Raw genomic sequence first — 25,970 nt, 5'->3', positions numbered from 1 at the left:
CCAATGATTGTCAGCTAAACCTTCTCTAAAAAATATTATTTGCGGGCAAATGTCAGGCCAAAAGAGAAAAAAATGAAAAGCTGAAGTTTTTGCAATAATCTATTACCTGTAAAAATAATAAATATATGTATGTATTTTAATAAAATTTAATAATGCAGTCATCATTGTTTTTAATTGCAAGCGATTTAATAAAGTTAACGTATTTGTTTATAAGTCTTACTTTTTAATGGCAACACAAGTAAGTGAGCATTCCGTGATGAAAGCACTTTAAAGCAAATAATAAATTTATGTGCACTGAAGCTAGTTTTTATCAGTGTAGCAAAAACATAAGATGCCGAAAATCGAATGATTTTTTTGGCTCCCTTAGCGAATCTCTTGCGGGTTTTTTGGCATTTCGGGTTTCATACGATCGATTCGATGGGCTCAACTTCTTGTTTCTGCCCCCGCAAAAAGGGGGCTATGTGGCTGGGTGGTGAGTGGGGGAGGGGAGGGGGCGTGGAGCCCATGTATACCCCCCATGGGCTGCGTACATATTTGGGCGCAGCGATCGGCGTTTTCGGCCGACATCGTGCTTTTTGTTTTTTTTTTTTTTATTTCTCGTTTTTTAGCTGCCTTCTCCTCTGAATTTTGCTTTTTTTTTTTTGCCCCGACAATTTCGGGCAATTATTTTTGCTAAATTTGTCAGCTTTTTTGACATTTTTGCTCCGACGAGTTGAGTTTGCGAACTCTTCGGGTTTTAGTTCTTTGTTTGCGCCGCCCCAACGTGTGTACTTTTCCATTAAAAGTGAGTACACAATGAAAAAGATACAATGGGTTAACTATATTATATAGTTAATATACTATATACACACTTGGATTTGTGTCCGAAGAACATAAGTTTGAGATATGCGGAATTTAAGTAATAAATTTTGACAAATTTAAGCTTAAAGAAACTAAGTCTAAAGCTTATATTTGCATTTAAACTGCTTTTGCATCTTAAACAAATTGTAAGTTAGTTACTTTTTAAGAATTTACATCAATAATGTTTTTATAAATATATGTATGATATTGAAGCATGTATGATTCTTGAAGAGCGTCTTAGTAGATTTCGGCCTGGAAATTTATATTTTTTACGACGCACATATGGCATCAGTATATTGAATACTTCCTCCCTCACTTCCTGCTACCTGCCGAACTTCTTGTTCTTTTTTTACCACGCAAAAATATTGGATGGGAAATGTGAAAAAAACATGACGTGCACGTTTTTTATTTTCCTGTTTTTTCCAGCCCGTAGTTTCCCAACTGATAAGGCTGCCGGGACTTGGATTTAGATTTGAATTTGGCTGAGTTACATGCTTGTGTGTTTAGACGATTGTGCAAAACAGATTTGAGCTGGGCACAAACAAAAAAAAAAAAACACACACACACGTGAAATGACACCCATGTAATCCTGGCTGATGCAATATCTAAATTAGCTACATCACGACCACTGGACTGATAAGAGAAAAATCAAGTTTTCTTGGGCACTTTTCTCGCCATGTGCCGCCTGGCACTTAAGAGAGCTGCGATCTGTTGTAAGAGCCAAATGTTACACGACTCTCTTGAGGGAATTGTAATGGTAATGCTGGTCTAGATGCTTCTGCCTCGCTCTCTCAGTCTCAGCTGGCTGATAGATAAACAAATAAATTAGTGGCTTTCAATGTCAGCAGTGGACGCGGTAGTATAGTTGCCGCATCGCACTCGGTCACCCGGTGACCAGTTCCTCGCCTGGTCACTGGGTCATCCGGATATTCGACCTTCCAAAAGGGCCTTGATGGGTTTTTGGCATTGTAAGGATTTGTATCCAAGGTGAAATGCCAAACTGGAGAATGGAATATATATTAACATCTTTAAAATGGAACTTAATGGAACCATATAATATATCATTATCATGCTTTTCAAAACTTTTACTTTTAGAACAGCAAGCAAGAGCAATCAACAACAACAGCGGATTTTGGTAAAAAGACAAACAACTTGATAAATTGTGCGATTTCCAGCGAACCACGTAAAACGAAGCGAAAACAAGTCAAGGTGCCGTTCACTGAGAGAAAAAGAGTGGTTTTGGGTGCGGTCTCTTGATAAAGTCACTTCCATGCGGAGTACTACTTTATAATTAACCGACTGGCTAAACGAGAGCAAAGGTCATCGAACCCACTTACATTGTTTTTTCTGAACAATCAAGGACGCCTTAAGAACGTAAGTGTGCGATTTAGTATCTGTGAGATGGAGGGGTGTGTCGTGTATCTCGCTCACTGTGTGTGTGTGTGTGTTTTGGAGGCCCGTTCGCTGAAACGGGCCCACTTTTCGTACAGCCACAGATACAGATACAAACACAGATGCACAGATACATACAGCCGTGCGCAAAATAATAGTATTCGCAAACGTGCAGAGAAGCATAAGTATCTATAGTTTCAGTATAATGTCAAACTATTTATTTATATATATATCTTGGGTTTTTTATTTATTTATTTTCCTATTTTATTTCCAATTATGTTTTATAGTTCTAGTGCAAGCAAAGAACTATTATTCTGCCATTGGCTGTATGTATCTTAATTGATCGCGTACCATGTGGCGTATGCGCAATATACTAGTTAACCGCTGGTCGCCTTTAGTTTCCCCGGCATTTGGTTGACTTGTTTTCGCCACTGGCGTTACAATCATTCTGTTATTGTTATTGTTTTGATGCCTTTCTGCGAGAATTTGTTTTCGTTACCTTGACGCGGCTGGCAACCGCGTCATCCGAGCGTCTTGTTATTTGTGGCTTCATCTCGTAAGATACACACTTGCCTTTGAACTGTCGCATCGGAGAATTTATACCAGGATGCCCCACCAAGCCCCCCAATTACCATAAATTGGCCAAAGTTACGCACTCGAAAAGGGAGCATTTGGGGGCCAGGGACGAAGCATTCGGTGACGTCAAATCCGAGTTCTCAATTCGCTTTAATCGCACCCAACTGTGTCGAGGTAATTGGAATGGGTATTGGATTCGAATCGATCACGCGTCGCGATTCGAGCGCAGGAAAACGCAATTCAAAACACAAAAATTCAGAACACAAAAATTCAAAAAACACTCGATGAACTAAAGGGTTCACAGACCACGTCGCATTGCTAATCGATTGTTTGATATTCAGATCCAAACCTTGCAGACTTATATCAAACCAATTTCCAGCAATTCGAAATTACTATGATCACAAATTTAACCCTTAAGCTCAGGCTAGAATTCTAGAATTCATCTATATACATATATTCACCAACTGCAGGTTAAAGTTAAGATACCAAAAAGATATTATAAGGTCTTATTTATATTTTTATAAATTTCTTAGATTTTTCTCATTATACATTTATTCATATATATTCACACACATTCACATTATTCAAACGCAATTTAAGTACGAAAGTAGTTTTCAACCTTACACCGATTTCTTGCAGTGTTCATTGTAAGCTTCTATCTGAGGATGATCGTATCTCCTGGGGGGCTTATCGACCCATTGACGTCAGGGCCCGGCACACGCCCCCCGAAAACGAGGCACTGGCTCTATAGTTTCCATAGGTTCTATAAGTTATCAGTTAGCACCTCAGCAGGCTCCTCCTGGTGCCACTCCCTCGTGCGATCACAAGATACACGTTTCCGGGGCTTTGGCTGTCACAGGAGTTTGGGCTGCCTATTGTCACGCCCACCGAAGTATGAGATACACCCATATAGATAGAGATACAGATACAGATACGGTAGCAGAAACAGGAGCACATGATCGCGATCGTTTGGTCGGTGTGGGTTGGGTTGGGTTTGATGAATGCGGTTTTATCGCCACAGAGATAATACTACCCATCATCCCCCGTTATAATCATTCATGGGCAAAACAACAGAGTGATAAGGCATTTAGTCATCCCGCCTTTATTACGTGTATCCGCAAGTCATCGTCGGATATGAAAACGGATGTCAAACGGTGGTAATTGATCAGGCGATATCTTTGATTTATTTGCACTGCGAATTAATGTCGACATTTATGCGACTCTTATTTATTTTTATCATTCAAATTTGGGATATTCTAAGTGCCATTCTTGGGGCTTGTTAAGTGGAAGCGAGTAGTTCTGAGGAGTGGTTATAATGTTTGCTTGGTATTTAGCAAAAAACTAAAATTCTTCGTTGTTATATAATGCATTTCAGCAAGCAAATATTATATGTGAATAAATCAGAGCTATTCTTTGATCAATCATTAACTTAAGATCTTGAAACTGAATCGTAAATGAATTATAATCAGTATTTATTTAGTTTCCCTTAGTAAAACAGGGATCACTGATCTGCTGTTTGTACCTCCACAATAATGGCTCTGATTTTTGGCCAGCACATTTTGGTGGAGCCACACAGACAACCCCATACAAGTGGATACTGCCATATTTATGGGATCCAGAGAAACGTGGGCGTTGGCAAGTGATTTATTTGCTTACGCGAGCTTTCTTTATTTTCTTGTCCGCATCGGCGAACACATTTTTTACTGCTCAAGGTCCCAGGCCCCTTCAGAATTTTCACTGCCGATCTTTGGCATTCAAAAATAGCGCCAGTACCAGGAAAATAAAATAAAATTAAATGAAGAGTTGCGATTGGGGCGGTAAAAATACAAACACACACCTACCGAATTTCTGCTGTTTACCAGCCGCACCGACTATCTCTCTAATTGATTTGATTTTCTTTCTTTTGGCTAAAAAATTGCTTACGCTTTTTCAAGGTTGGGGTCGGTAGCAAAAAAAGAAATATTTTATCTAAATGGTAGATAAGAATGATAAAGCCATAACGCTTTACGATCCTTTTAACGATCGCGCTTTATGACTGAATTCGTCACTAAGTCGCGTGCTGAAGAGACAAGCCCCCATTTCATTGGAGTCCCAATGACTTCACCCCCCGAAAAAAATGAGTATTATCCATTCGATTCATAATGCTGAATGGTGTTTATTGGCGAGTCAGCGGCACGTGTGGCTCTCCAAGTGGAAAACACAAGAAAAGAATACACCAGAAGTTTATATGTAAATGTATATTTGGTTTATGCTCAAATATTCGATTCTGCTCGCATGTGAGCCTCTTCGTAATGTTTTTACTTTTTTGCCGGCTTTTGTTGTCGCACTAAGAAACTTTAAGGGTATTTTTAGGGAATATAGGGTATTACACGTGCAACAAAAGTATTAAATTTAAATATTAATATTTAATACTAGCTAAAAGAAAGTAAGATTAAAGCTTTAGTTAACATTACAGATTAGCGGTATATCTCAAGCAATCTGTCAACTAAAAATGTCAAAACATTCGTTACACTTGAAGAGCGACGACAGCAACCGGAAATGCAACAGATCGTGCATTTCCGTTTCTCCACACAAGTAGGCTACACTTTTCAACCTTCGCTGAGTACCAACTAGTTGATCATTACCTTTTCGCGAATCTCTTGCCATACAAAATGTGTGCTAAAGAGTTACACACACATAGTGGCAATTTACTTGCGCGTGGCTGTCCGGCACTCGAAATTTACCAAAAAATAAATAAAAAAAGGGGGGCAGCGAAAAAATGTGTAAAAAAGCGAGCGAACAGAAACGAATAACATGGCACCATGCAAAATGTGCCTAGTTGGCAGAGTCAGTCGATGAAGCCGTCAAACCGTCAGATCGTCAGACCCAAGTGTCCAATTCGAGTGCCATACAAACATAGATATCGAAATACATATGTACATACCATCGCGATCTCCAGGGGCGAGTGTATGGGTTGTGGGCTGTGGCACCTGTTCACCAGTTGCGCAAATTATATATACATATAAGATATATATATATATATTCACGCTCTTTGCCCGACGCGACTCTTTGGCTCTTCTACACAAACTTTTCGCGCGTGTGTTGCTCTCAACGTGACGCTCATTTTATTTGTTGCTTATATAACTAGCTTGCAATATGGCCATACACAGCGAGAAATGGGAGCATCTATCTAAAATTATATATTCTCTTCCAAGCATTTATATGGATAAAACCAAAACTAAGGCTCTGCTGACTAAGTAAAGATTTTACCATATGGGTACATAAAGATATATTTTATAAATATTGATAAAATATATACAGTTCCAAAATTTCTCTTTCTGTACGTAGGTTCTGCATCTGTATACTCGTATTTTTTATCATTACTGTGAGAAACACAAGTGGACGAGCCCTGGAAATCGACCAATCCGCGAGCTCTGAACGTTGGCAGCGGATTATCGCACGCATTTATGCATGATGATGACAGATGACGCAGTGCGTCAGGAGATATGATCCAAGAAGACTAAGAAATGAAACCAATTAAAACCGGATCACCAACATATGCTGCAAAGTCGCCGTTTTGATGACCATGGCTCTACATATCACGTATACGCAACGTTAACGTGAGTAAAAGGGACTTCTTTCTGATCTATTTCCATTACAAATATATATACAGAATGTTCTTATTGTTAAAAAAAAATAACAAAATTATATATATACTCCAATAAATATCTAAATTTCTAAGCTTATTTTCTCTGTTTTATAAAATGAATTCAAATGCAATTTCATGTTCAGACAAACTCTCATTATAAAGTCAAACCGAAAATTCCAAACGGTATCGATTCTGTTTTATTCTTTATTATTTTTTTTGCGCCAGGCGGCTCCAAACAAACAAGATTAGGTTGCTAGGTAGCGAGAAGAAATCGAGAATTAATCTTCTCCGACTGAAAACTGGTTCGAAAAGATCCCAACTGGTCTTGGCTGCCAAATCCAAAATGATACATAAGTATATGCAAACACAGAAGTAAGCGAAATCCAAATACATTTTAAGCGAAATACATTCAAATCGATGCGATGCGAAGACAAGAAATTCGGAATTTATTCAACTTTTTTCCCAAAAAAAAAAAAGAACTCGACTTTGTTGCCATCCACATGGCATTGAATCGTATCTCTCGTTCGCTTTTTTTTGGCAACTTTCATTATCAATGTCAAGCACGATTCTAATTAAACGCTCTCGAAATGAAAAGAGAAGAAAAACCAGATAAGGCCTGTGTCAGCTGCTCTTTTCATTAATGGATATGAGAAGGAATCAGAAAGAGCTCACCACGCACTCCCGATCTTCGATAGACGTTCCCATGAAAGTGGAGGACTGGGTGACGTGTTGCCAAAATATTTTCATGATATGATAAGAGGCTTTTAGATGTGCCTCTAATCAAATCTTAGAAATATTTAATATGAGTCTTCATTTATAAAGCCTAGCGATTAAGATAGTTACACCACAGTTTAGTGTTACATTTTCGTATTTTATTTATTAAATGTACAAACTTTTTGCCAGTGTAATCATCTCCTGCAGCCTCAACGCATTGCTAATTAATTTCAGTTAGTGTCTTTGAAAGTCAAATCGACAAAATTGGCAATTCGTGTGTTCAGTTTTAGAATAGAACCCTCACGTGTCCATCTATATTTATAGCTATAATTTTTCTAATAACGCGTCCACTGGCTTCCTATCACTGGCATGGTTATTTTTCCTATGACTTATTTTAAGACCGCTGCCAAGCAGAGCTTATCAGGTGGAAACAACTGAGAAGGTAGGCTTGGCATCGCCTCCAATCTCAACGCATCACATCGCATCGCATCGCATGTTTGGTAGCCCGACTGTTGCTAGAGGGAAAATCTTATCACCTTTGACGAACTGGACGTGCGTCATCCGCACGGGCTTCCTTTTAGCAATTCCATCTCTCTGTTTAGTTAGTCCTCTTGTGGCTAAGGCACTCAACCGGTGGCCAGCGATTCAAATGGCCGACAAGTGCTACCAAACTGGTTGGTAATTTACAATAATTCACAATTTGTTAGTCTCTGTACACGGGCTCGTCTGTATTTACAAGGTTTGCGATTTGGTAATAAATAGTTACAAGGATATGAGGAGGTCCAGAGGCTGGCGCTGGGTTAGGGAATCTTCTTCAGATGCGAATGCGACTGTTTGTGCTTGACCTTCGAGGTTAGCACATCGTAGCCCAGACTGATGATGTTGTCGTAGAAGATGCGATAATGGGTAGGGATCCAGTAGAAGTTGACGAACTGCGCCACCGGCCACACAGTCCACTCGGCGGCGTACAGCTTCCAAGCCTTCTCCTTGATCTCCTCCCACACTTCGTGCTTGGTCTTCTGCTCCAGCAGACCCAGCGTGACGAAGAAGGCACTGATGTAAATGGGCGAGCAGATCAGCTGGTCGAGCACGATCTTCTTGGCCACCACACGCATACTGCGTCCGGGCATCCGTTTGTCCAGCATCTTGTACCAGTAGTGACAGATGACGCCCACCGTCACACCACTGATGGCCATGTGGGCAGTGCGCGTGGACTCGAAGCGCTCGATTTCGCCGCAATAGATTTCCAGGTGCTGTTCTAGGACGTCACCCACACAGCTCAGAGTCAGCGAGATGCCCACGTTGGTGAAGAGGAGGAAGCGGCTACTGAATGCATTCGCATGCCATTCCCGCAGCTTCTGAAGCGCTCCAAAGCCGATGGTGTTGGTGGTGGTGCTGCTGCCTCCACCGGGCGCTGCTCCTCCAGCTCCTCCAGTCGCGCTGCTATTCCGTGGCCAACTCATTCGCAGGCTGCGCTGGCCGCGAATGGCTCTGGACAGGATTAGGCCACGGGCCGGGCAGCCACGCAAGGATTGCATGCTGTCCGGCACGGATTTCTAATCTTAGAGGTCGGTTGTGTTGTGTTCTTCTGTTCGCTAGCCGGATATGCGATATCTATATGCCCACCGTTTGCGGGCCTTCCATTATGTTAGCGGTATAAAGAAATAGGATGTTCTTTTGGGGTTCTGGAGTGAGTTTAGAAAGTTATACACATTGTTTTTTGAATTTTTTTTGCTTGATTTGACTTTTGAAAGGCAATCCGGACACACGCAACAGCAACAACAACAACTATCACGTGTAGAGAACAGCTGTTACGACGAGGGCTAGTTGGCTTAAGTTATCGATAGTTTAACAACCGTAGCCAATTGACTTGAAAATAATTGAAATAATAAGCAATTGATTTGGTTAGTTTTCCCTGAGACAAAAAAGATATCAAAACTAAAATTTAAAATAAAAAATAAATGTAATTTTTTACAAAGAATTTAAAAAAAGACCAATATTGCTTTGCTTGTCTGGTTGACAATATATGTATGATATATAAACAATAAAATAAAATACTAAGTACACAGAAAAGTAGCACAAATAACCAATATTTAATAAATTCAAATATTTCGCAGTACTCTATTTGCCAGCCCTAAGTCCACTTGTATTCGATAGCCTTGCATCGATAGCGCAGAATGCAGCGACAACCCTAGAAAGCATTCCACAGTGTTTTGATGTTTTTTTTTGTGCAAGCGTCGCATTAACCGTGTTCTATATCCAAATCGGGCATAAATATATATATTTTTACCATATCGGATTACAAAGGCCCTGAAGCTCAAGGACAATCCCCTGCGGACACCTGACCCGGATTCCCCCCGTCAAGTCATCTCCAAACAGCTGTGAAAAAGGTACTGCGTTGTGGTTGTTATTCCTGCGTTTCGCAAGTGGAGCCCAAAATCGCACAAAGCGCATCGCAGATATAGATATAGATAAGGAGTATTACAAGGCCAGAAAGTAATCGGCACTACCCGTATTATTACCCGCATTTTATAGGAACAAAGGAGGAGCACAACAAACACACGCATACACACATACGTACTCGGGAGAGCGAGCGAGACGGGGTGCGACTAGAAGAGCGAGTGAGGTAGAGGGAGCACAATGGGACGCATTTTCTTGGAACATCTTGGGGGTCTGAAACTCTTCAATTGCGCCCAATGCCACACGAACCTGACCAACCGCAGTCAGTTGATCAGTACCCGATTCACAGGCGCAACAGGTGAGTCCAACAAGTGCTACTGACACTGTGATTATGCAATAATAATCCGATCGAATGTCCACAGGACGCGCCTATCTGTTCAAGCGTGTGGTCAACCTGACCTTCAGCAACATCCAGGAACGGGTCATGCTCACGGGTCGCCACATGGTGCGCGACGTCATGTGCAAGAACTGTGGAGCCAAACTAGGCTGGATGTACGAGTTCGCCACCGAGGAGTCACAAAAGTAGGTAAACGCGGATAGGCAGCGTGTCACTAGTCACTAGAATTTTTGGAAGCTAATCTTATGGTATTAAGAATCTCCAAAAGATTGGAAAGGGCATTAGTACTAATTTGTTTAAAGATATAAATTGTATGGGTTAAAGTTCAAGCTTAGTGTTGTACTTTTTAACTTTCTGTGACTGCCACCAAACAAGACATCTTACTAATGCTCCAATTTATCTCTTAGATACAAGGAGGGTCGTGTTATCCTGGAGTACGCCCTGATCACAGAGGCAGAGGGCTTTCCGTCGGAGGCCGCCACCACGAGTCATTGAGCCGATTGAATATACAGCCGGAAAACGGGAACCACGCATTGGCGAACCTTGTGTAGCCCTAAGTATTGAGTAGAAGGCCACACGTGATGGCCTCTATGCATTAGACCTAGGTTAGAGATAGCCGTAGTCAGCTCCGGTGTTCGGGATACCGAAGACCGAAGTATCGGTTGCACATCCGCCACGGAGCACATGCGACTACGGCCATGTCTTAACGTGACTTAAACGTAGTTGTAGGCACATCTAGCACGTAAGCAGCTGCGGCGCCCAATTCTACCATTTAAATGTCATGAGGCTGAAGTGCTAAAACGAAAAAGAGGGGCTGTTACTCAGCTGGAACTTATTCGGAACTGATGATCCACACTTGTCTTTTTCAAACAAGATCTCTAGACCGTAATCAATCAGCAATAAAGTACCACAATAATCGAATAGTAGATAATAATCGTCGGGATACCGTCAACGCGTTTCTTTACTCAGCTATTTTGACAAATGCAGGAAAATGCATTATCTCAGTTGTCTAAACTAGTTAAGATTGTTTGTAACAGCTATAACACCTAAAGTTTGCCAGTCTTTTGAGCCATGGCAAGTGCGTTCTCGTGGGCAATGACCTGGAACTCCTGGAAGCGCTGCGAGACGCGCTGGTTCATCTTCAGATACTTTTCCATGCAGTTCAGCGAGCACTTCTCCTGTGAAATGGATGGACATATTGAAATCGCTGATTTCCACATGGAGCTTCCCCATGGGCACTCACCTCGGAATCCTTGACATCCCGCGATGTAAAGTCGCGTATGCAATCCGTGAAGCACGTCTCGGACAGTTTGTTGTAGGACATTAGGAAGTCGGAAAACTGAAAGCAAGAACCGCACATATCAAATGAAAACCACATTGCATCACTTGGCACCGCCGGTCTTTGGCGTGAAATGGTATCTTCGTGTCCACTCTGCTTACCGTCTTAATTTGATCCTTGTCCAGCTGATCCAGGGCTATGTTTTCCGGTGTCTTAGCCATTTCGTTCTACGATATTTTATTCAAAATTGTCAAAACGAAAAGGGGCCAATAATAATGTGCCTATATAATAGGGACAGCTGGGTGTGTAGGGTTGCCAGATGTTAAGATGCCATTCAATGTTCTCGACCTATCGATATATTATGCTATGAAGTATGTTATGTGAAGTATCTGGTTCGGCAGACTCAAAAAGTAACCATATATATAAATCTAGTTTTACTCTTACGTATGGTATATAAAATTAAACAAGTGTATCGATACACTAAATAAATAAAGCTATATTAAAAATACAATTTTAACTAAGTCCAAGTACCCTTATATATAACTTATATTATTAAATAGAATAACATGAATTTTCTAAGATCGATATTCCTCTGAAATATCGATAGCCGCATATTTTATGGGCAGCGCTTTACGGTACTGCACCTCGTTTACTTTCCAACACTAGACGGCACGCCATCTTTTTTTCCTCACAAACACTTTTCTCTGCTCCTGCTTTGTGGGTGTGCTCTTTGGAAAACCAAGGAGAATTCACTCGGAATAGCATCAAAACAAACTGAAAAATTGACTTTGGACAAGTCCAGTGGTACACCGAATACCAAATATCCATTACAGAACCGGAGGAGCAGCAACATACATATTCATACATAATGCCACGCTACCGCGAATGGGATTTGGCCTGCAAAGTTTACGTGGGCAACCTGGGATCCTCGGCCTCCAAATACGAGATTGAGAACGCCTTTAGCAAATACGGACCCTTGCGCAACGTCTGGGTGGCCCGCAATCCGCCCGGTTTCGCCTTCGTCGAGTTCGAGGATCGTCGCGACGCTGAGGATGCGACCCGTGGCCTCGACGGTACCCGCTGCTGTGGCACCCGCATCCGTGTCGAAATGTCATCGGGCCGTTCACGTGAGGGTCGCGGCGGTGGCGGAGGAGGCGGCGGCGGTGGAGGAGGCGGATCCGGTGGCGGTGGCCGCGGCGGTGGCAGTGGCGCCCGTGCTGGAGGCGGTGGAAGGGCTGGCGATGGCGGCGGTCGCTATAGGTGAGTACGGCACGAAAGCATTACATTTTGCATCCCAAGAAAAACCAGATAAACTAACCAACCAACCAAAGCACCCACTTACTACCACCTACCCTCTCTCGAGATTATGAAATCATAATTTTTGCCGTTATGTGCAAAAAAGTATGCAAAAATATATATATAAATAAACATATGTATATATTTATATAGCGTGTGTGTTTGTGTGTGTATGTATGCATGTGAAAAATCAATTCGCGTATACATACAAAAGCGGTGCCAACCAAAGTACACACAGTCACACATTCGGTGGGACACCACTGTTAGACATACATGAACACACACAGTGGCGTCCGTGAAAAAGAACAGTCCTACCGCGCGCACACAGTGGCGTCCGTGGCCGACAGTCCTGGTTGCTTTTGCTACTTCAATCGATTCTTTTTAGCTCGTATTTTGTTTTTAAGGGGAATCTTGTTTTAGTATCACATTTCATTGCTCATTATATGCACCCCGAGGTCCATAGTTTAAAGTTCAAAGAGTATAGCTTTAACTAGAGAAAACGTTTTGTTTGTTGTTTTTAGTAAAATTACAAAATACAAGAAAAATGAAAAGAATACAAGAAAACTTAGTAAAAACAAAGTAAATCGATCGCTTGGAGCCAGTTTTAATGTGGTCTCACAATCATTTTGCAGGATAAAGTCTTCTTCTTCTACTACAACAAGCACAACAAGAACTACTACAACAACAACATCAATAATAATAATAATAATAATGATAATTAAAAGAACAACAAAGAAAAAAGAAAAAACAACAGCTACTACTACTAGAACTTCTACTACTCCTCTTCCTTCAACAACAACAACCAAAAGAACAACAACAACAGCTACTACAAGAACAACTAGTACAACAGCAGATCCTGCTCCTCCTATTACACACATTTCACCAACAACAACAACTACAGCCACCACCACACCACCACCATGCAATAACAATTTGTTGTGCGGCCCTAACCAGAAATTCAACAAATTCGATATATTCCGCTGACCACAAAACCAAGAACCAGAACCAAACCGAACGACTGCAACACTACTACACCCCCTCCACCACCTGTTCAGCTCAACCCAGGCAAAAAAAAAAGAAAAACAGAAAAAAAAATGAATCATCAGAGCAACGTCTTCGGCTCCGCAGCTTCAAGAATAATGCACCCAAAACCAGACCGAACACCACCCACAGTCACCTAACTACACATTCCACTATGGGGCACACGATCAGCTAAAAACTAAAGAAAAGAAAACGATTTTAATGTAACAAGAATAATCTTCGATCTATGCCTATTTTGAATAGGATTTAGCTGCTAAACGTTGGCCTTTTTTCTTTGTCTAATAACAGAATATTGCTTTGGAATAAAAATAGGATTTAGCAAACGAAGATGGTCGTATGCCCCACAGTGCATTCCACATTTCCACATCATTTATAGTCTGTTAGTTGGCAACATCTTCAGGCTACACAACAGACACTCAGAAAAACACACTCACACAAATTGCCATTAACCACACTAATCACCAAGAACCAGAGCGAACCGGTCGTCGGCGGCAACAGAGCAACTTCATCATGAATCCAACTCCAAAATGCATCTATTGCATATTTATATATATATACACACTCACCAGTCCAGCAACGCTTCAAAAAGTCAACTTCCTACGTCTCCAAGTTGTGCGGTTGTCTTCAGCCTGCTCCTACGTCCCCAACAAACCACCCACCACCTCATCATCCGTCATCTTTAGTGCAGCTACAGCATCAGCAACAAGCTACAGCTACAAAGACCAACTGCAACAACAGCTTCTACTTCTACTACTACTACTACTACTACAAGAACATCTGGCAGCCAGTCAGCAAATTGATCTCGAGGCTGAAAAGCCTTTTGTAGACCTTTTGTTGGTTCCACCACTCTGTAGTTGCACCTTTCCCTTGCAATCAAACCAAGATTGAGGCTGCTTCACGCTAATTCCTTCAATCGCAGCAAGTATGAAACCTTTGGCCGCCACCAACAACACTGTCCCTCGAACCGAAACGAAAACGTAACGCCTCTAACAAAATCCGTTTGTTATACTCGTAATTGTAATGATGGTTTTTTTTACCTTTTGTTCTTGCATCCTAACATCTACTGAGTTTATCTTGTTCGCGCTAACTGTCTGCTCTCTGTGTGTATATACAAGTATATTGTGTGAATGTGTTTATATGCATTGATCCGATCAGCTCGAACTCACAGTCAGACAGTTCACCAACCAAACGACCCCACCACCAATCGACCAAAGCACCAGCAGCATCAGCAGTTCAGGGCAGGGCAGAGTCTTCTTCAAGCTCGCAACTCCACAGCGCGGATGGTAGGAGCTGCACCGCCACCACCACCAAACCACAACCACCACCTGATCCTCTCTTGCTGCTAACTGATGCTTCCCCACCAACTGCTTCTTCATACGACCTACGTTCTTCGGCTGCTGCAACAGAATAGAATGATTCACCAATATATCCACCAACAACACACACCAAAAAAAAAATAATAATTTAAAACACAACACAGCCACCCTAGTCACAGTCAATCAGCTCAGTATCGTATCAACAACAACAACAGCCCAAACTACAACAGTTCAACAAGAACCTACTACTACTACTACTATTACTACTACTACAATTCAACAACAACAACAGTCTTCTCAGTCTGCTCTGCTCATCAACCAACTAAGCAACCTACCAACAAACCAATCAGCCACCAATCCAACCAACCACCACCAATTACTTTATGTAAATGTCACACCAACGCTTTCGTTAATGGGGCCAAAATATATATATATATATCAGCTATATCTCCACCACCTTCAAGCACCTTCAGCCACCAAAAAAAAAAGAAAAAAAAAGACTGAAAAAATTACTGCCAGCTCTCAGCTCCGCTCAGCTCAAATTAAAGCTCCAATGTCAGCTCTCCGATCCGTATCCGATCCACCAGATCCGTCAGCCCAAGTTGTGTGTTGTTTGATCGAGACCACTCTTATCAACTTTACGTATCTTAAGGAATTGTTATCTAACTACACGACTAGTTAAGTTACTCATTGGTGCAAAATCTATTTAATTTGTATTTTCTCTTTCTCTCTCTTTCTTTCTCACCTCTCTCTTTCTGTGTCCTGTATGTGTGTGCCGGGCCCAATATGTTTTTCCCCAACGCTACCCATTTCATTGCAGATCCCGCTCACCCCGCCGCTCGAGGACACGCAGCCGCAGCTTTTCGAGGGATCGTCGCAGTCGCTCCGACTCCAGGGACCGCCATTAGATGAGGATAGTAGTGGGATGCAGCCCGAATCTGGACTCCACAACACACATATATATATATATATATATATACATATACAGAGATATATACATAAAGTAGTACAGTCCCAGAGTTGAGGACAAAAAGGATCTGTTGTGCCAGACGAGAAAGGGCTCCACAGATTCCTTAAGTTTGACTCAATAAGTTCGACCCCCGCCCATATAATCCCCCCCCCCCCCACAGAGAAAAAAAACCAAAAAAAAAAGGTATCGAGCAACTTCACAAAAGACCACCACACAACCCAGCCATCTCCGATCCGAATGGATCGCTAGTATAGCCACAGTACAACTACGGTACACATTGGTTTTTAGGCCTTAAGACTTCGGTAGATTTTAATTCAGAAAGTAAAAAGAAAGTAATTAATGCAATGCAGCCACCAGCGCAACTACAACAACAACACACACAATGAGTGAGACATCCGATGAACAATGGATGTCAAAGGTAAATTCTATTCTATGTCCGCGAATCCAAAATTATTTATTTACTTGGTTTTTCTCCGAATCTGTCGCAACACAAAATATGTCAAGAGAAAAGTGAAAAAAGGTACTATATGCGATTGTTTGGCGTAAGTGCAAGTAGTTAAATAAGTCGTGAAATGAGAATCAATAAATTGAACATAATTTAAAACCGAAAAAACACAATGGTTCTTATTAATGGGAAAGTCGGGATTTTCAGCTTTCAATAAAAACAAAAGGATTATTCATTGCTGCCCCAACTGAAAATAACGCAGCGCTTGTTTAACAATAATAATTATTTATTTTCAAAGTTTCTTCTTTTCTATAACAATTAGTAATGACTTGAACGCACACACACATCATATGGTTTTCGTGATCGATTCGGGATATAAGCACATGCAGGGCTATATATATTTATTATATATATTTACGTGTAGATAAATATACACAATGCAAATAACTCTCGTTTAGAACAATATCAGAATTTTCAATTATGCGCCGACCAAAAGATGGTAAACTACTTTTGGTTCTAACAAAAATTATTGTCAAATCTCCGCCAGGAGTTTTCGTTCAATTAAGAATCAAAGACTACATGGTTAAGTGGGTTAATTGCTAACTGGAAACGTGATCGCGGCGATGAAACCTGCGCGGGTTGGGTTTACAAATCATAGGGCTTTAAAAATGTTTTTTATATATTTCTCATATATATATATAAATATATGCATATTAAAGAAGAGCGTAGAAGCATTCAGCTATGACACAGTAACAAAGAGGAAAAAAAAAAACAATTAAGGTAATTAAAATTTTTAATCCTAAGCCGGAGGATTGACACTTAACACAGGGATCGAGAGGACGAGGAAGTGGGCAGCTGATCTACTTGTACTTCTTCATGAACTCGGCGTGGAACACGCGGAACTTCTCCATCATCAGTTTCAGCTTGTCCGTTTGCGGGAGGATGGTGCTGCGGAAATGCCACGTGCCGGGCTTCTGACCGAATCCACTGCCAGGAACAATGCAAATGCCTGTGAGAAAATGAACCATTAAATGAAAGTCTATCGAACGAGGTCAGCAAAGAAAACTCACCGCTCGTCTCGAGCAGCTCAAATGCGTAGAAGACATCGGGGGCCATGCCCTTGGCCTTGGCCGCCTCGATCGCCTTGGGCGGGATCTCGATCTGTGGGAAGACGTACATGGCGCCCTGCACGGGATTCACCTTGTAGCCCTCGAAGCTGTTCAGTGCCTTGTGGACGAGCTCGGCCCGTTCCTTCAGAGCGGCCAGGATGCCATCGCGCTCCTTCTTGTACAGATCGTAGGAGGGTTCTCCGGGCTGCGGTGGATTGACCAGGGCACTCACGGCCACCTGGCCAGCGGTGGTGCTGCAGAGCGCCGCCGTTATCGACTTGGTCAGCATGGCCTTGACCTTGGGATCGAGATTGAGGACCTCCATGTAGCCGCCCCGAATGCCGCACTCGCCCAGATAGCCCTTCGAGGTGGACAGGAAACTGACCATTTCCAGATTGCGATAGGGCTCGCCCATTTCGTAGGCCACCTTCTTGAACGACCAGAACTTGGAGTTCTTGTCGTAGACATTGTCCTGGTACACCTCATCGGCCAGCAGCAGCACCTTGTTCTCGTGTGCGAACTTGATGATCTCCTCGATGTTCTCGCGGGTCAGCACCTGACCGGTGGGATTGCCCGGATTGATCACGACCAGGGCACGCGGATTGCAGACCTTCTTGGCCTCATCGTACGAGCGTTGCAGCTCCTTCCTGCCCAGGCTCCAGCCGGTCTCCTCCTCCAGGTAGTAGTCCACCTTGGTCATGCCGTATTCGGAGATGGTGGCCGAGTACAGTGGGTACTGCGGAATGGGCACCATGACACCTGGCGGCTTGCATCCCACCTCGGAGCTGAAAAAAGAGACGAATGGATAAGTTTTAAATGTGTTCACAAAAAAAGTGTTTGAATACTGCTACTAGGCAATAAACAATAATAATGTTTATCTTTCTAGCTACTACATAAGTTGTCAGCCCAAAAATGGCACAATTTGGGCCATATCTCTGGCAAATCTCTGGTTTTAACTGATAACTCTCGAAAGAAGTAGCGCCACATCATGTGCAATAAAAATGCTGGCCCTGACGACCTACTTGATCATGGAGAGAATGCTCTTGATGCCGGGAGAGGCGCCAGCGGTTAGGTAGACGTCCTGCCAATCGGAGGCGATGCCGCCATCCCTTTTCTCGATGTACTGGGCAACCTGGCGACGCACCACCTCCAGACCGGCGGAGTCGGTGTACGAGCCCACCGATTGACCCTGGCAGCCGTTCAAAATGGCACAGGCGCGCTTCTTGACGTCCTCGGGATACTCGGGCGAATCCAGCAGACGTGTCTCGAAGGTCAGCGCCATCAGCTGATAAGTAAATCATACAGTTAATTAAATCATATCCTAAATTAAGGGGCTAAAACTCACCTGTCGCAGGAAGGTCAAGGGCTGCTGGCCCATCGCATGGCAATCTCCGATGTTGGCACGGATCACCTGGTCGAATGGCTTCTTGACACCCTGCAATCAAATTCAATCGGAACGGAATCGCAAATTAGCCATTGTTTGCTCGCTGGCCAAATGGAATTGTAATCGCCCAGGCTGGCGGATCAAATGGGCATTTAATTTGATTTGTGGCTTTCGCCATGCAAATTACACTCAAGTGGTTTTGCCATACTGAATTGACGACCGCCAGAGTACAGAGTAATCGATTAAGTATAAAATTCAATCAAATATTTATCAGTAACGAGCCATTGTGGGTTTAGCAAATGGTATTTTCTTTCAAATAGACGCCTGCTAGAAATAACCATCAAATGACCATCATTATAGTTACCTACAGATGTGAACCAGTTTACATTGAGTATCACATCAAGATGTTTATACTCCAGCCCACTTTGGGTAATCCCAAATTAAAGTTTCTAACCCAATTAAAGTCATTCTAGCACCCACCAGGCAACCAGTAGTTAGTTTCCCGCACGAATGGAGGTCACATCGGCATCACAATCGGCTGTGGACATTGTCGGCTGAGCAACACACAATTTGCAGGGCACATGCTAGTTGCACTCGTTCATGGAAGACCCCATCTCGTCGTCTCGGGTTCCATTTAACCACGCTCAAATGGCCAATTTACCACATAATGTCACGGAGGTTCGAGGAGCTGCGATGATATTGTGTATTTTTTTTTTTTTTTTTTTTTATTTGAGAGGCGGAACAATGCAAATTGCGCCATGTAAGCGAACTGCATCGCTACCATTGACGTCACTCGGCGATGTGTTTTGCCTGACTTTGTAATAATTGGAAAATTAAGGAATTCACAGTCCAACACGACTGATGCAAAATCATCCAGAGTTCGAGTTTGGTTACTACGACTATAATCAAGTTCTCACCCTGCAAACGTGTGCCACCTTATCGAATTCATTTAATTTCTTTTTTTTTTTAATTTCAAAAATTACTGATAAAAGTGTTGCCGAGTCTGAACTGGCTTGTGTTTGTATTTCGTGTGGAAATATCTATAGAAATGGGGCCTCTATCGCATCGCAAATCGAACAGTGCAGTTGAAAAATACTATGCCAAAGTAGTTTCGAATGTTTCAAAACCACAAAACCGCAGAAATAGTGTTAGGAAATCAATTAATAGCCCATTAAAACTCAGTTAGAAATTGCTAGTTAGGTTTTTAGCATCGTTTTGGAAATGGCTACTAATTAACTGAACAGCGCTGTTCGCACCTAAAGAATTGCTTCAGATTCTCCCGTTTATATATATATATATATATATGTTTGTTCCTTTCCACCCTTCACTTCGCACTTGAAATCGCTGTAAACAAACTTTTTGTGCTAAGTGGCAATATAATTGATAACTACATATCATATATAAGTATATATACTCGTGCAGTTAGGTAGGGTCATATAATCATATAGGCCCTGTATAAAAGGCGTTAGCAACCCAGACTTTATCGCCAAAACGAATCGAAGAAAATAATAATAATATGTTGGCCAATGTTAATGTCAAAAGGAAGTCAAAGTAAACAGGGGGAAATGGGCATAATTAGGAATTAGAAATGATTATTATATGTTGACTAGGTACTGCTATTTGCCGATCAGTAATGTTAATAATAGTATATCAGTGATAAGAATGCCTGCTGCTGACAGATGATGAGTTCTCTTTGGAGCATTGCCAAATCCGTGTGGTGAATCTGTGGGCAAGTGGAGGAATTTGATAAAACGCAGAATGAACAGCACACCACAGATGCAGTCGTGCGGATAAGGAAATCAATCGCAGCGGGAAAACTGGCGGGGGAAATCAACTGACTGGCTGGCTGTCAGCGGCATTAAAACGCACACACTGAATGTGAAAAGTCAGCGGGGCTCACAATGGAATTAACTTAATGTCTATACACATGTATATCTGCACATATTCTTTACATATTTGTGTAAATATGTACATAAATATAGTATCGTTGCGGGGTCACAAAAGTTCGAAGAGAATTTTGCAAAACAAATGAGGGAAAAATAAATGGAAAGCAAAAGTGCAGAGAGAAAGCAATCGTGTGTACAACATGTTTTCCCAACAGCTTATGCGCATGTTCGGCCTTTGTTATGATTTTTCACTTTCCCAGTGATAAGAAAAGGTCCACGGAATCAGAATCACCGCCCACGCTCGCCCACAATTTCCGCACTTATGTAAGCCAAGTTGAAGGTCGTTCAGTGAACCCGCATCGCGTCGTCCGCTCTTCATCTAAATACTTTAATTGATCCAAGACCCAGAAGGTCCAAGAAGCACAATTTAGAATAATTACAAACATTAAATGGCAATTAAGAGCATGACTCGTTATGAAAAAACGGCGGAGAAACTCGGTTTTTATTTTTTATTTTATTTTTTTTTTTTTTTATGAGAAAACCGGGTAAGCGGCATTTGGGCCAACTCCCTGTGGAAAAATCATTCACATGCCGAGCAGTACTTAAATTAATTAGTTTATTGACTTGTTGTTTGCTCTAACCCAAAAAGTGTAATTTCCCCTTAGCCCAAAGTTCACTTATAAAGAAATATATTCCGTTTTAGATAAGTCTCGATATTTTTATAGCGGCCTGATTACAATTTCAAGTCTTATCTGAACTTTTGGATTACTTCTGATGGCTTTATTGTTGCCCAAAATGCTTGTGTTTAGTTGAAGTAAAAAAATTTCAGAGCTCTATTTTTAGCAACTTTCAAGTGGTTCAAACACTACTCTAAATTCTTGCTGTGTAACAAAAAACAAGCAATTGTTTTGATCAACTTTGTGCTCTTTGGTAAACATTTTTCGCTCAAAACTGAAATTAAACATATGGCATTTCAATTTCTTAAGCTTTGTATGCTCGTGGAATAAGTAATAATAATAATAATAGTAATAGTAATAATGGTTTTTTTTATTCGACAAGCTTATTTGTGTTTTTTCAAAACAAAACCTTATTGCATGAACAAACAAAACCTCCAGTTTTCTATATTTTTTGTTGTCAGTTTATGCATTCGATAGATTTTGCAAAACTGTTTGGATTGCTAGCTCAATTGGCACTCCCCTGTTATGTTCTTATCACACTCGCATTCTTATCAAACCCAATTACTTCGTTTTCCAACAGGTGTCCTTGAGAAAGGGTGCCAACGATTGCCAGCCAAAGGTGAATGATTCAGCGCTGCGTGGTCGCCCATTCAAGCGCGAATAAAAAAGTGAAAAGGGCGGCAAAAAACAAACACAGACGCAGCTCACACTTGATACATACATACGTATGTACGTGAATGTGTATATAAGTGGATATACATAAAGACATAGCGTGCTTAGACATTAAAATGCGGGCTTTGAATTGCCATTAAATTGGATGAATCGAAGGAAGGGTAGGGGGGTGTGTGTGCAAAACACTAGTTAATGGCGTCGCAGTTTGGCGCTTTGTTTGCGCGATTACTCGTGGATCAATTTCCCACGCATTAACTAACACTCACCTTTTCCAGTTCCTTCTCGATTTCCCCGGCACGAATCACCAGAGGACCGCGAACCGCATATTCCATGGCAATAAAGTTGGGATTTATGTTATCCAGTGTGAGCGCTTTCGACGACGACGGCATTTTGTGGCTGGTTGAAAAGGAACTGAGAAAAAAAAAAGAAGGGGTGGGATATTCACTTTAGCAATCAACAATCACTTCTTGTTCGATATTTAACGTTTCTGTGTTTTAAAATATATATATTTTTTTTTTGTTGTGTGGCTTTATCAGCGAACGAAACTAACCGGCGGACGTCTAACGGTTGAATGAAATCGCCGCTTGTTCCATGGCGCTGCGTCGTCGCTGCCGCCGTCGCTGTTGCCGTTGATTTCGCCGCACGTCGATTGGCATTGTTGCTGTTGTTGTGCAGGAACGACTTCCAGCGGCGAATAACGTACTGTTGCTGCTGGCGCTGCTGCTGCTGCAAAGCGGCCGAAACTGTGGCGGCAGCAGGTTTAATTAGCATTCGACTCATTATTTCTGCAAAGAGAAGGTAAGGAAAGTAAGTAAATTACTCAAAATAAAAAGACAAAAAAATAAAAAGAGACAGACCGCGCTTAAATCGCAAGAAATTAGCACCACAAGAACAGCGGGATGAAGAAGAATCAGCGAAATGAAGGGTGTGTGCGTGTATAAGAGTCCGACTCACAATTATAAGAGCGGCGAATTGAAAGGCTCAGCTGTTATCACTGCACCGAAAGAAATTAGTTTCGATGCAAAGAATCATTTAAATAACTTTCCAGCTAGGAAATCTCAAGCAATTATAGATATTTCGATGTGAAATATATATTATATTATATTAAGCGTTTCAAGTACCTAAATACATATTTTTCAGTGTGCATTTTTGTATCTTATCAAAGACAAGGCGTGGTATCATTTACATTTTTAGAGCTTATCAATGTGATTGCTTGTGGTTCGATAATTTATTGCCTTTCTGTTTATCAAGAAGCTGAAGTTTAAATATTTACGACCGTTGGAAACTTTGCAATTAAATTCGCCGCTCGGTGCATTTAGCCTAGACTCAAACCCAAATGCACTCGCCGCAAGGCGCGAATTTTAAAACTGCATTCGAGCATTTCTTATCAGAGTTTCGGGCTTTGCACAAACAACTGCAAAGCTGGAAAATATATTTTATTTTAAGAGGAATATATATTTTTCGAAAATATAAAAACGGTTACCAGCTGAAGAAAATGAATGGCCATAAAGCCTAATCTCAAGAGCATTTATTGCTGTACCATTTAGCGCAAGAAGAAAATTTAATTAAAAATGGGACCGTTTAGAATCTACTTGTGTGTGCTATATATTTGACTATATTTCTTATCTTGGTGGAACTTTTTTTAGAGGCAGTTAACGGATTTGTGGGCCATTTACCCAGGCATTATGTACATACATATATGTATGATTTAATAGCTATATTTCTCCATTAAATCCAGTGGCATGGCATCCATTGGTAGGGGGCACTATCAGTTGAGCGTACTTTTGACTTTGAGCCAAATCAGCGCAGCTTATCAGTGACGTCCCATTCCCAGCTTACGATTCCCCGTCTTTCAATTGAAAATATATATATAGCGTTTCTGATTTCTGCACTTTGAAACGCCAATTGCGTAATGCAAAAAATGAGCAAACGAACAAAGAATCGTTTAGAAACATGACAATGACCAGAGATCGACATTACCTCCAAAATACTATACTTTTCGCACTGAAAAATCAGCGTCAATCAGCCGCAGATTGTTTGCTTTCTTTTTAGCGACAGCGAATTTTTAGAAATTAAAAATGTACTAAATACCGGTCCCGAAAAATACACAAATGTATGCCGTTTTATATACGCACATATCTTTGGAATATATATGTTGTATATATAGGTATATATTGTTTAGAAGAGACAAACCGAAACTTGTTGGGAATAACTTTTTGGAAAACCGGTTGCGGTTTTGATGGCATTGATATAGACGAAAGGGTAAAGCATAAGGGGAAAGGGGTAAGAATTTGGGAACTAGCGACGTGAAGAAACATCCACACAGTGATCTCTGCTTAAATAAGACAAATTCAATATCATGGGATGGAATTGAAAACTGTATCTACAGATAATAGAATTTTTATGGAATAACCATCTAAAGCAGCTGTGCACTTTTGTACATTTGCATCTTTATATCATTTATCAAAAATATTTATTTTAAATATATTTTTTTCACATGATAGCCTAACAAATTTTTTGGAGAAAACTTTTGGTATTCACTGTTTATCTGCGATATATTCAGCGTACCGCTTTTGTTTGTGATTTTGACAACAAAACTGGCTTATGCAACGAACTGTTTAAAAAATCGGAATCAGAAAATTATGTGAACTGGCTGCACTTTGCACTCCATAGCCCCCGCTCCCCCCGCACTATCACCCCCCGCATGGGACGGATTATCAGACATCCCAACTGGATAAGATAGTAACGATAAGAAATCCAATTAGAACTCGGCCATTCGGATTCACTAAAATCACAACCAGTAAATTATATTAAATTATATTGTAACTCGATTGACACGTACAAAAAAAAAAAGCAGAAATAACGGGTAAAGGGGGTGTTTTGATGTGCTAATTGGTTTGCTAAACAGCTGTTGACGCCGCACAAATTGAGCACAAAAAAAGAAAAAAAAACAATAACACGGCACGCAATTCAATTAGGGAAACACGCAGAACGATAAACAAAATCAGGGTACTACTGTGTATAAGATTTTTTTGGGCGCACAAATCACTTTCACTGTCACTTCCTCGCTGCTCCCAATTAGAATTTCTCGGCCACGGTGTTTATATGTATATATGCACATGCATATATGTATGTATATATACATATATACGTAGGCAGTTCAAGAGCAAAAAATCGATTTTTCGCTGCACTTTTAAGTCGTTTCACCTTGATGGGCGCAAGTGGGCGTGGCGATTATCTAACGGCGTTTGTTGTGATCCCAAGAACTTGCATAAACTTATTAATAAACGCGATATGTCTGTATATAAAATACCTAATAAAAACGTGTGTGCTCGTGTGTGTGTGTGCGTACGTGTGTGTGCGAAACTGTGCGGCGTGCGAGCTCCAATCAGAATCGTATCAGAAATTCAAAGCTCTTTGGCCGCTCGACGCAATTAAGGAACTGACAACAAGAACTGAAATCGCACCGAGATGGAAAATGAAGTGCTGGCAGTATTTACCGACTATATGTTTTTCTTGCGGGCAGGCGTCACGATGAAGCGGGCAGCGATTAAGTTTTAAAAATATCACGTCTGCAGCCCTGGCAGCCAAACTTTCGATAGACGGCGATAGATCGATAGACCAGCGATTGCACCAAACACTGGAAAGCTCAGAACATTCAAAAAAACAAGCTAATGTGTTTCAAAAATAGCTCTTTTTGAAAAGAGATTAATTGCAATCTTAATTAACTTTCGTTGATTTCTATTAATTTTGAACTTACTTCTGTTTTTAAACATCTTTGCGCTTGTTTCTTGTGTAAAACTTGAAATTCACATAAACAATTTGGCTGGCTTTGTGCGCATCTTCATATATCACTGAAATTGATTGTTGTTGGAGTGTCCCATTGAATAAATTTTGTGTCGACTCCTGGCCCGGAAATGTATGAACAAACTATGCCCTACATTTTAC

General features: G+C 41.3%; 5 protein-coding genes and 1 long non-coding RNA gene across 9 annotated transcripts; 3 read left to right on the top strand and 3 right to left on the bottom strand.

The window, feature by feature from the left end:
- Positions 1–1,666: 1,666 nt before the first annotated feature.
- LOC117147486 lies at positions 1,667–6,505 on the top strand. The gene is made up of 3 exons (XR_004459845.1): positions 1,667–1,808; positions 1,936–2,214; positions 6,136–6,505. It is a non-coding gene; the product is annotated as an uncharacterized LOC117147486 (long non-coding RNA).
- Positions 6,506–7,433: 928 nt separating this feature from the next.
- Positions 7,434–8,945, bottom strand: LOC117147483 (mpv17-like protein 2). Its single transcript, XM_033314381.1, has one exon. It carries the CDS (start codon positions 8,686–8,688, stop codon positions 7,951–7,953), a length of 738 nt encoding a protein of 245 aa, XP_033170272.1. The 5' UTR covers positions 8,689–8,945; the 3' UTR covers positions 7,434–7,950.
- A 394-nt stretch (positions 8,946–9,339) lies between these two features.
- On the top strand, positions 9,340–10,873 carry LOC117147484 (protein yippee). Its single transcript, XM_033314382.1, has 4 exons — positions 9,340–9,540; positions 9,686–9,908; positions 9,973–10,132; positions 10,355–10,873. The coding sequence occupies exons 2-4, from the start codon at positions 9,791–9,793 to the stop codon at positions 10,440–10,442; spliced, it is 366 nt and encodes a 121-aa protein (XP_033170273.1). The 5' UTR covers positions 9,340–9,540; positions 9,686–9,790; the 3' UTR covers positions 10,443–10,873.
- An 11-nt stretch (positions 10,874–10,884) lies between these two features.
- Positions 10,885–11,546, bottom strand: LOC117147485 (mitochondrial import inner membrane translocase subunit Tim9). Its single transcript, XM_033314383.1, has 3 exons — positions 11,388–11,546; positions 11,191–11,286; positions 10,885–11,125 (listed from the first exon to the last, which is right to left on the bottom strand). The coding sequence occupies exons 1-3, from the start codon at positions 11,445–11,447 to the stop codon at positions 10,994–10,996; spliced, it is 288 nt and encodes a 95-aa protein (XP_033170274.1). The 5' UTR covers positions 11,448–11,546; the 3' UTR covers positions 10,885–10,993.
- A 355-nt stretch (positions 11,547–11,901) lies between these two features.
- On the top strand, positions 11,902–16,033 carry LOC117148952 (RNA-binding protein 1). Of its 2 annotated transcripts, none has more exons than XM_033316696.1 (2): positions 11,902–12,486; positions 13,155–13,741. In XM_033316696.1, exons 1-2 carry the CDS (start codon positions 12,095–12,097, stop codon positions 13,504–13,506), a joined length of 744 nt encoding a protein of 247 aa, XP_033172587.1. In that variant the 5' UTR covers positions 11,902–12,094; the 3' UTR covers positions 13,507–13,741. The 2 variants fall into 2 exon arrangements, with proteins under 2 accessions (XP_033172587.1, XP_033172588.1); XM_033316697.1 differs by lacking the exon at positions 13,155–13,741 and adding an exon at positions 15,700–16,033 and having other exon boundaries at positions 11,903–12,486.
- A 628-nt stretch (positions 16,034–16,661) lies between these two features.
- LOC117148951 (alanine aminotransferase 1) lies at positions 16,662–25,888 on the bottom strand. Of its 3 annotated transcripts, none has more exons than XM_033316692.1 (7): positions 25,783–25,888; positions 22,573–22,807; positions 22,289–22,433; positions 18,749–18,838; positions 18,426–18,688; positions 17,365–18,188; positions 16,662–17,303 (listed from the first exon to the last, which is right to left on the bottom strand). In XM_033316692.1, the coding sequence occupies exons 1-7, from the start codon at positions 25,796–25,798 to the stop codon at positions 17,155–17,157; spliced, it is 1,722 nt and encodes a 573-aa protein (XP_033172583.1). In that variant the 5' UTR covers positions 25,799–25,888; the 3' UTR covers positions 16,662–17,154. The 3 variants fall into 3 exon arrangements, with proteins under 3 accessions (XP_033172583.1, XP_033172584.1, XP_033172585.1); XM_033316693.1 differs by lacking the exon at positions 25,783–25,888 and adding an exon at positions 25,523–25,605; XM_033316694.1 differs by lacking the exon at positions 25,783–25,888 and adding an exon at positions 25,336–25,456.
- Between the last annotated feature and the right edge of the window lie 82 nt (positions 25,889–25,970).

Source organism: Drosophila mauritiana, chromosome X, assembly GCF_004382145.1.
Source record: "Drosophila mauritiana strain mau12 chromosome X, ASM438214v1, whole genome shotgun sequence".
NCBI classification, from domain to species: Eukaryota; Metazoa; Arthropoda; class Insecta; order Diptera; family Drosophilidae; genus Drosophila; species Drosophila mauritiana.
The sequence above is the reverse complement of the archived record's forward strand: the minus strand, read 5'-3'. Positions and strand labels throughout refer to the sequence as shown.